At 38.0% G+C, this 10257-nt stretch overlaps 2 protein-coding genes across 2 annotated transcripts; both read right to left on the bottom strand.

Moving 5' to 3' along the window:
- Nucleotides 1-402: 402 nt before the first annotated feature.
- On the bottom strand, nt 403-4552 carry LOC133450439 (protein limb expression 1-like). Its single transcript, XM_061729070.1, has 6 exons — nt 4124-4552; nt 3410-3615; nt 2112-2252; nt 1935-2030; nt 989-1066; nt 403-882 (listed from the first exon to the last, which is right to left on the bottom strand). Exons 1-6 carry the CDS (start codon nt 4203-4205, stop codon nt 439-441), a joined length of 1047 nt encoding a protein of 348 aa, XP_061585054.1. The 5' UTR covers nt 4206-4552; the 3' UTR covers nt 403-438.
- Nucleotides 4553-5283: 731 nt separating this feature from the next.
- riok2 (RIO kinase 2 (yeast)) lies at nt 5284-9947 on the bottom strand. Its single transcript, XM_061729967.1, has 10 exons — nt 9776-9947; nt 8451-8589; nt 8239-8355; nt 7455-7630; nt 7288-7376; nt 6991-7182; nt 6800-6892; nt 6275-6703; nt 5960-6059; nt 5284-5735 (listed from the first exon to the last, which is right to left on the bottom strand). Exons 1-10 carry the CDS (start codon nt 9839-9841, stop codon nt 5574-5576), a joined length of 1563 nt encoding a protein of 520 aa, XP_061585951.1. The 5' UTR covers nt 9842-9947; the 3' UTR covers nt 5284-5573.
- Nucleotides 9948-10257: the final 310 nt, after the last annotated feature.

Genomic DNA, 10257 nt, shown 5'->3' with positions numbered 1-10257 from the left:
TTCCATTCTAGACATCCACTAACACAACTTCATGGACCTTCAGTATCTTGATTTCCATGGCAGTTATGGAAATCTGTCGGAAATGAACTCATCAGCAACATTGGCCACAAATCTGATGCAATGAGAGATTTAAGTTACAGGCCACAGCTTTTACAAGGACCTTTGTACAAGTTGTAGACACATATACATTGTTTTATGAGTTTTATGTCATAAACTACATTTGAAGTTATACTGTTAATATTGTCAAAATAATTTTATATGCAAATGTACACAACAATATAGCCTTTGTGACTATTTAATCTAGGAATGTTAACAGAAAACATAATGACCACCGATTTATGTCACAATGTTGTTCCCTGCAATAAACATCAGACATATCAGTTAAAAACATTATTAGACAGAGTTATGGGAAATACATTATTTACAGTCCTATTCAGTTTAGTCAGAGTTATCTAGAGGCACAAATGTCTGCATTGAACAAAATGAGGGACAGCTGGAGTCTGTGTCAAAAGTTTGCATTGTGTCATGTAGAGTTGGTGAAAGACTGTAAGGTGGGGACGTCTGGACCTCTGTGTCCTGGTAGTAAAGTGTGTCTAACGGATGTTGTTCATGCTGGCTTGTGTGACTGGGTGCCTGGCTGAAGACTTCAGGTGTGTGGTGAATGTATGCTTGGCTCAGTGCCAGGTTAAGTATCTCTGTCTTTTCTTTGTAGAAGCGTAACTCTATGCCTCTACGTCGGGCCAGCACCAACTCCCTCTGCGCCACCTGCAGCTCCAGTCCCAGAAGTCCAGGTGACCTCTGCTCTCGTCCAAGCCAATCCAGAGCCATACTGCTACACATGCACTCATCAAGTCCTCGCTGAGAGTAGTAGGCAATCACACTCTGATATGGAAGGAAAAAAGAGGATTCTGTGATAATGTAGAGGCAGAGATGCTCCTTTTTTGTGATATATGAGTGAGATACTGTATGTGGTTACAAAGACTTTTACCTGTCGAGAGCAGTTCTTCTCCCTTAGAGCCAACAGTGTCCCATTCCAGTGCAACAGCTGGAATATTGTCATCATCTCCTACAGCGAAATAAGGGTGAGATTGTGTAATGGACTGAGAAATGAAACCCAAACTCCAGATTAGTGTTTGTTTGAACAAGGTAAAATTCCTTTACCATGCATGTCTTTGGCAAGATGTCACGTCTTAGATTTAATGAAGGTTTCACCCTGTGTTTTATTAAACACCCACTTACTCAGCAGCTGCCATGCGTTAGGAGTTTGCGATATATAAGTACTAGAGACAATTAAAGTTGATACATTAACTCACACTCATATGGAGACCATTACATAAGTCTGCTGTTGAAATCCACATTGGAGTTGCTGGCCTATTTACTCTTTTTCTTTTGTCACATATTCTGTTCCCTGCCTGTAACCATTTGAAACATTCTACAATGCATATTTTGTGAGAGTACATTTCAATGTATTCGTAACGTGTAGTGTTTGTTTTGCTTGGAGGCTCTCCAGCTCTCCATCTGAGTTATGCTTTAAGAATGATAATGACCCCATTTCGCCCAAGTAATAACCCCCTGTCAGCAGACATTCGTGTATTTTCACACAGGTGGAAATATTAGGTGTTTCAGGCTACAATACCCCTTCAAGGTTCTGACAGTTGTGATAGATGTTGTGGTAGAACATATAGAAAAGGATGTAATGATTCAAGCAAAAGGTAGAATTACCACCCCCTGCTTGGCAAATGATTACTAATTAAAAAAATTATAATATTTTGGAGTCTTGTATTATAGTAATAATGTATAGTAATAACACTGCTTCAGAATCCCTCACTTCTTTGAAGTAAATGGTTCTTTCCCACTTTAACCACATGACATCTCATGATTTATGAGCACAGCTAAAGAAAAACATTATTTTGCACAATGGTGTTCTATTTTACCTGGAACTCCAGCATAGTCCTTCCCATGTAAGCATGTAGCATGAAACTGTAGATTCCTATACTGGTGCTTGAATCACATGCATCGTCCATAGAGACCTTAAAACAGACAGCAGTGTGGGTCAGGATTCATCTTGAGACAAATAAAAATACATTTTATTCACAGTGGCTTGCACTTACAGAACTCTCTGTGGCTGCCAGATGCAAACTCTGACTGATGAAGTCAGGGCTGATGCGTCGACACGGCAACTCATTTACGAGTGAGTTCATTAGAGCCACGCGAGCTGCATCCCTTCGAGCTTCCGCTTGAGTGTCACACACCTGAGGACAAGGAGATAAAGAGGATATGAAAGGGTTAATGCACAAGTGGAATAAGGTTATATGTTTTTTTTTTTTTGTTTTTTTACTTCAAACAGAAATGTCAATGTCAGGGGATATGGGTGGCCACTTTCTCTTGCATTTTTAGATGATTTTACACTTCACTACAGCTAATCATGGGATCAGACCTCAATGCACTGTTGAGAATAATACATTAGAGGCATTCACAGATAACCAATCACATGATTCCCTCTGAGCTGGGAGTTGCTGTCTGGGTCACAATGGGTCCATTGAGAAACATCACAGGGTTTAAACTGAGCAGCAGCAATGCAAAACAGCTTTTTAAGTGTGTAACACTTTATTTAATCCCACTGTATTGTCCAGAAGCACAAACATTATCCATATTTACAATGTAATATAATCCAATTTGGCATGGAAATTTTGCGCTACTTGTTTTAGTTCATAATTTACTCATGATATAGTGTTGTTAAGAATTATTGGCACGATACAGATTTAAATTCATTTTTTCAAATAATACATTTCTTTTTAAGAAAATTGTCTTCCAATGGCAAGAGAAGAGCAAGTCTTCAAGCTCTTTTAAGTTTGCTCAAGTGCTTTTTTGCAATGGTAGATTTCAAGTCATGACTCATAGTCAGTTAGTTTGACTGAAGTGATATGTGTCTCCATGTCAGGAATGACGTATTTCACATCAGCATCAGTGGGCTGTTTGGGTACAGGGTGGAATTGGGTTTGAAATTGCCATGTGGCATAGCTCCCCTATGGTTTCAGGGTTATTCGCTTCCAGATGAAAGTCTGTGAAGGCCTTGAGATTAATGTAAATAGTTATGACAGATTCAAATACACATTGTTATATTCACAAATAAAACTTTTAGATTAAGTTTTGCTTGCAAGTACACAATCTTTGGATGAACAAGAAAAAAAATTTGGATTCATATTATAAGTGATCATTATTTAACTTGTGATGTTATTTATTTATATTTCTTAATTACCCTTTTGTATAATTCTACTCTCAAACTGTCTTTTTTTTCTGTTTGATTATATTTCAAAGAAGGCAAAATAGCCCTACAATGTGGAGTTAGGGCCTAATGCTAGTGATATGCTCCTATAGTGACAACAGTGATGACACAATGAAGACAAACCTTGTAGTTTCCAAAGCAGCTTCCTCTAGGAAGTGTGACATAGCAGACGTACGGCGGACCAGGCAAAGGTGCAGACTCATACAACAGCAGGCTCTCTGCCTGGCTGACCATCTTCCCACCAAAGCTGTCGGATTCACTGCAGGAGTCATTTAACTGACATGTTTGCCTCTGTTCCCAGAAGTTATGCAGAATTGCCACCACATTCACTGCAAACATGCAAATGTCACAACGATAAAACTTCGTCAACATTTGTGGTTCTGTTCCAGTACAAATTCACCAATTCACAAAACATTATAATACAGGTAAAAGACACAAGTAAAGGGCTGTGCATAGTTGTTAATGTAAATAATACAATCTGACATGTGTACCAACATTCGCAGACAGTGTTTACCCAAGTAGAACTTGGCACTGGAAGGAAGCACTGTTAACTTACTCATATGGGGATTTTGCAACACTTTAAACTCCCCCATATCTTGAAACTGGCTTTGGCGTTCCCTTCACTTTGTACGACAATTCACTCCAGTTATATTTGTGGATGCAGGAATAACTTAACTGACACTTGTTGGTGTTATGTAAGAGTGCAATTATACAAAATCCGTGTATCATTATCAGGTTGATTGTCAAAACAGCTGTATCTACTGTACACTTATTGACTCATATCAAAAACAAAGCTTGGTCTATTTCCTGTAGAAACTAAACTTTAAAGTTACTTACAGTCATTAGGGCTGGTGGCAGTCTCACTCTGTGAGAGGTAAGACATGATGCACTCCTCCACCTTTAAATAATTCATCTTCATTATAAGTTCAGATCCACTGCTGCCTCAATCACCTTCAGTCCAAGTTTCTTCATTTAAAAAGATCTCCAAATCATGACTCTAAAAATCAGCAGCTATCACTCTCAACCCGGCACTGGATAGTGGATAAAGAACTCATAACTCTGGAGGCGCTTCTGCAACCCCCAAACCTCCACACTCCCCTCCTGCTCTTCTGTGTGAACATCTCACCAGGGTTTCTCTTTTGAAGCAGACCACCTTTGTCACTCTCCCCACCAATTAGCTCAGAGGGCCCCTCACTCCATCTGCACATGAACACACACAGAGGTGCAGAGCTGGAATGTGCAGCCCCTCCCTCCTGGCTGTGCAGCTGGCTAATCCCCGAAAAGAGCCGGACGTTTTAAGACCTGCACAAAGTTGGCAAGTGACCCAGGCAGGGCAATCGTTGTGGTGAAGGACAGGAACACATGTAAGATCCAGCTGTTGCTTCTTTACATATAATTATGTAGCATCACATGGGCAATTTTATCTTGCTCTCTGGTGTGCGAAACATGTGGGTGGGTTTGTTTTTTTACTTCACTCAAATTTGAACCCATTGAGACCAGGGTCTTAGCTCTATTCACCCTCTTTGATATGAATGGCCATTGTTCAGGTCTCAATTCACTCCCTTTCTAAAAGCCTCGTACACATAAATTAGCAAAATTCTGAGTAGAAGTGGTTTCCTAGCTACCAAGTTCTTTTTTCTTTTTCTTTAGTGTCTCATACTCTAGGTTTATGTTGCAGGCCTTTCTCCTGCATCTATGATGATGCATACCCATAAGAAGCAATATTTTCATGAGCTTTTGTTAAGTATAAATGAGTTTTCCAAAAAAAAAATAATGCTCTCAGGGAATACCTTGCCAGTAGTATATCCAAACTAAGCATTAACTTTAACAACAGCAAGTTAATCCAACTTTTCTCTTTATAGTAGCAATGATGGAACTGAGCTCCATCTGGTGAGCAAACGTTGTTAGTTGTTAAACCATGCATGACGTTGACCGTCATGCATGGTTTAATTATAAATCACATCAGTTCATAAAATAAGTGGACACCATTTAAGGTCTGTAGATGTAAAAGAAGATTTTAATATTTTATTAAAAATGATTCTGTTGTCATGTTTGACAAAGATGAAGGATTTGGAAGTGACATAAAAAGAAAATCTTTTACTTTCATTTTGTCACTCCTCTGATTTCTCCATGACTGTAAAAAACAGTTTATATATAACTTTTAGCTGCATTTCTTATTCTGTCCATCATAAGATTGACAGTTCTGCATACAAAGAAGCAGATGAACTGTTAATCAAACAAAAAGTATTTTGACAGGCTTTCTCTCTGTCCATTCCTGCAGTCCTATTCACCCCCAGAAGCTGGCGCCTTCTATGCTGGACTTGATGGTAAATTGGTTCTCTCTCCTGGCTTTGGTCACCAAGTTGGCTTCTCCCTTCTGCAGACGTCTCCTCTGTGCTGCCTTCTGCTGGTTGGTGAGCTGCCTACGCATCTTCTGACGGACTACCTCCTGCAGGACAAACAAGAGACTACGCTTCAGATAAATGTGTTCACTGTATATCTTCCAGACACAACACCATGAAGACATGCTCACTCTATTATGTCACATTGTTTTACAAGCTCCAGCACCATATGGAGGATCTTTGGCAACATCTACAGTACATTATTTTTTTGTCCTTATGCCCCTTGTTCTCTTTGTCAGACATTCAGACAGCAGAGTGAGTCTGCACTTACCGGTGGGATGGTAGAGCAGCTCCCTGTGCTCCCCATTGTGGCTTCACTGTCTGTTCTCCTCCTACTATGTTCGGCAATGTGTTGAAGGCTGTCCGGATCTCTGCAGAAAAAACAACAACCTTGGTTTATAGGACGCTGCAGAAATTGAATCTAGTTGTAATTTTCTTTTTTTCAACAACTAACTAAATCTAATGGCAATAGTGCTCTCTTGTACAATGTAACATACATTTTTGAAGCTGTCATTTAATCATATTAGCTTAATTTCACAATAATGTCATCCTTTAGGCCTTACTGTGTCATATTTTCATTGTTTACCTGAAAGGTTTGAACTCTTTGTTCAAAGCAGATAAGCCTGTCAGCTCTGGGCAGTCATCCTCTGCTTCCCTTGACTCTTCCTCTAACTCCTTCTCTGTTTCCGTATCACTTTTAGCTGTGGAGGTTGCCTCGGTCTCTTCCTCTTCTTTTGTTTCCTCTCTCTTTTCATCGTCTTGATCTTGTATGTTTGCATGGGTTTCACTGATTTTCAATCCCTCCAGTTCCAACATTGCATGTTGATATTCCTTCATGTTCATACTCTCTTCTATTTCAGGCTCTTCATCCGTTTCCTCATCTTCATCTTCTGCCTCCCCCTCTTCATCATCTGTTTCTTCATTAGGTCCAGCTGGGTTTAGCAATGCACCATCTCTCTCCAGATCTTTGGTGAAGCCACTGGCTGACACTTCCACATCTAGAGAGCAAGACCGCCTGTAAACAGGACAAAAGCCCTTGTAAAAACGGAATTTAAATAAACTATACACTCTGCTGAATGTAATTTTACAATTGATAGGAATCAGCAGTTACCGTATGTCCTTGAAGGTTGGAAATAGCTCACTTTCATAGTTATATCTCTTTGCAAAGAAATCCCTGATACATTTGACATCACGGTCAAAGTACCTGCAAATAGATGCAGCAAAGGTGAACAAACTGAACTGCCGAACACAGTTAGATTAATTTTCACAGTTAAATTTCATCCTTTTAGAAGACAGACGCACCATTCAGCGTTAGGGTGTGATGTAGAGACCATTTGAGGGAAGTCAATCAGAGTTATGTGGTCCTGGTTGTCCAGCATAAGGTTGAATTCGTTAAAGTCTCCATGAATCAGGCCGTGATTGGCCAGTTTGACTATGAGCTCCATGAACTCACTGTACAGAGCAGATGGATCCTGCAGCTCGTGAACCTGACACCTGCAAAAGTGGGACAGTATGTCAAAATTATGTAAGAAAAACACAAAAGCCTCTACCATTACTGTTTTCTGCAAAGCTAGAATGAGGAATGGCCCGTTTACATACAGAGGATATCCATTGATGAGCTCCATCACAACAGCATGTCTGTTATAGTCCACAGGTTTGGGAACTGGAAAGCCTCGATCATATAATGCCTGGGAAAAAGTAAAGACATAAGTTAAATAAAATAAAAAATACAAATAACATGCATGTTTATTGATTTAGCTCATTACCTTCATGTAGGCAAACTCTTTCGTGGCAGAAAGGCGTGAGAGGTAGAGCCAAGACATGTTCTTTCTGTGTTTGTGGTAATCCCTCTTGTTTTTTAAGTTTCTGAAGGAGGTGCGACCCAGTCTATGCAGCTTCAGAGCATACTGTTCATCATTTGGACTTGCCACAATATATATATCTACAGAAGGTGAAAAGAAGCATTTGTAGGAAGTTGAGCACATAAAAGTCTTTGCACTGAAATCCTGCAGGTTTGATAAAGAACATACTCTTATATACTGTAAGTGAAGATAGTTTCATTTAGGAGGAGACAAGTAAGAGGATTTTAAAAATCTGAACTAACAAACATACAAAGAGACAGACAAACTTTATGTATCATTCAGATTTACACCAAAAGTGCTTATCCGAACAAAATTATGTTTCGTGTGACTCCAACAAACAGCGGTAACATGTATAAGAATAAAACACAATGTGCATATATATAAAAAAAGAAATGTGCAAAGTTGCTAGAAACAGGGTGGCGTTTTCAGTCACGGAAATATGTCAACAGGTGAGTGAGTTGTGTACAAGTGTAAATTTAAGTTTTGTTTAAACTCAAAGATGCTACTTGAATTGCAATTTTCTGTTATTTTATTCTAATTAAATTATGTATTAGTAGCTTATCATGTACAGATTAGTTTAAAACAAGACAAAAAAACTAAAAACAACCAAACACATATAATTTATAATAAAAGTTGTGACAGTATAAATGTTCAAAAAAAAAAAATAAATCATTATAGCTTTTCTTACCTGACTCTTTGCCAACACCCATCTGATTGCCAACTGACAATATGACTTCTCTAGAGCAGAAGGTCTTTAGAGCCAAGTAGTCATAACCTCCATAGTTCAACTTGTAGCCCTGGACAGCTGTAATCAACACACATGGAAGACAAATTCTCTAAAACAAACTGTCTTCATCAAAACATTTATGATAAAATGAGTGTGTCTGTGTGTTTTCTTACTCTTGGATCGTTCATAGTACACAAGTTTGTGTTTTACAAGTTCTCTGAGGATCTTGTTGCATCCACCATGTTTGAGGCTGGCAATGGAGGACAAAAGGCTTACTGGGACAATCTCGTGGTTCTTCATCCCCATCTCAATCTGTGTAAAAAAACCAAACAAAACAAAACATTGCAGTCTCAGTGGTGTGACTGCTACAAAGATGAACTGACAAGTTCCTTTGCAAGTCACAACAACTTTGTTTGTTTGTTGCTGTTATTCGTTTTTTGCCCCCACGCCTTCATTTATTCAGCTTTAAATCAGGTTGCTGTTAATCTTATTTATTATTGTAATATTCACAAGTGTGGATTTCTCTCTTTTGTTAGATGTTCTGCATTATTCAAGTCCCATGTTTTAGCTATTATTCTCACATACACTGTTTAGGCATGATTAAAGTACCAGTATACAGCTGCACTTGTGACTGTTTTCAATGTATCAAATTAGAGCTAAAAGAAACTTTTTTTATAATACTTTCTGATAGGTTAAGCTATTTGCTAAACATAAACATATTGAACAGGAGTTAATTAACACATCTGAAAACGTAGTATTGAGTTCAAGGGTTAGAAAATTATAAATGTTTTCGCTTCTTCCTGCTCTTATTCGAACATGTCAAGACTACTGCTGCTACCAATAAATAAATAAAAATAAAATCTGTTATTTACACTGCTATATCATGTTTGAAATACATACTTTTTAATTGAATTATTTTATTGTTATAACATTCTGCAGGACTAACAGAATGTGAATGGCAATAGTAACCACTATACTTGATAATGGTATGCAAGCATTATTTGAAGATGACTCATCATTTAAAGTCAGAAAAAGACATAGGAAAGACAACAAATGCTCCCAATGCTGCCTGTTACTAAACCCAAAACACACCAGAAACAGTACTTATGTATCTTTTTTTTTGTTGTTTGCATATATATTAATGGTTAATACCAAGTTTGGTAAAAACCTAAAGCATATATATATATATATATATATATATATATATATATATATATATATATATGCATTTTAATATATAACCAATTTCATATACAACATGTTTTTTATTTAGTACTTCTATATCTCAATAACATAAACGACAAAACCTTTCATCAGGTCATGTGATGCGAATTATGCCCTTGTACTGTTCAATATCACCAATCCAACACTAATATTACATTATGTCTGATTGTCGAGAACTGTAACATCATAGACATCATATATATGTCTATGTGTAACATGGTACTGACAAACAGTGCGTGGCTCGCCTAGCACAAGCTAACTGAACGATACTTACAGCAGTGAGGACTCGGAAGTCATCTCGAGACAAGTATCTCAGTATCACAACATTCAGCTTCCCCATATTTCAGCCAGTGTAAATAACAAAGGCGACGAGAATACACTGTTATTAAAAATAAGTTGAGCGCTGCCGCTTAGCTGCTCAGTCGGTAGTAAACACATGTGCAAGGCGGAAGTTGGAAGAACGGAACTGACGTCACATCCTTTTTCTTTTTTCTATTTTATTTAATAACACATAATAACATTATACGAAAATATAAAGGTAAACACACTAACAAACAAATAAAGTACGTATTTAACATAATATCTGGGAATTTTTACTTTTGCTGAAAGGTTAGCCAAAATGACTGCAGAAAACAGAGATGGAGACAGGAAAGCAGAAGAAAATAGCCATAACTGAGAGGAATTGAATCACCCTGTCAACCTAGATCTAAAGCTGGACTACATTTGGAGAGGGTAACTTGCAGCAGACATATATCT

The sequence above is a fragment of the Cololabis saira genome, chromosome 9 (assembly GCF_033807715.1).
Source record: "Cololabis saira isolate AMF1-May2022 chromosome 9, fColSai1.1, whole genome shotgun sequence".
Lineage (NCBI taxonomy): Eukaryota > Metazoa > Chordata > Actinopteri > Beloniformes > Belonidae > Cololabis > Cololabis saira.
The sequence above is the reverse complement of the archived record's forward strand: the minus strand, read 5'-3'. Positions and strand labels throughout refer to the sequence as shown.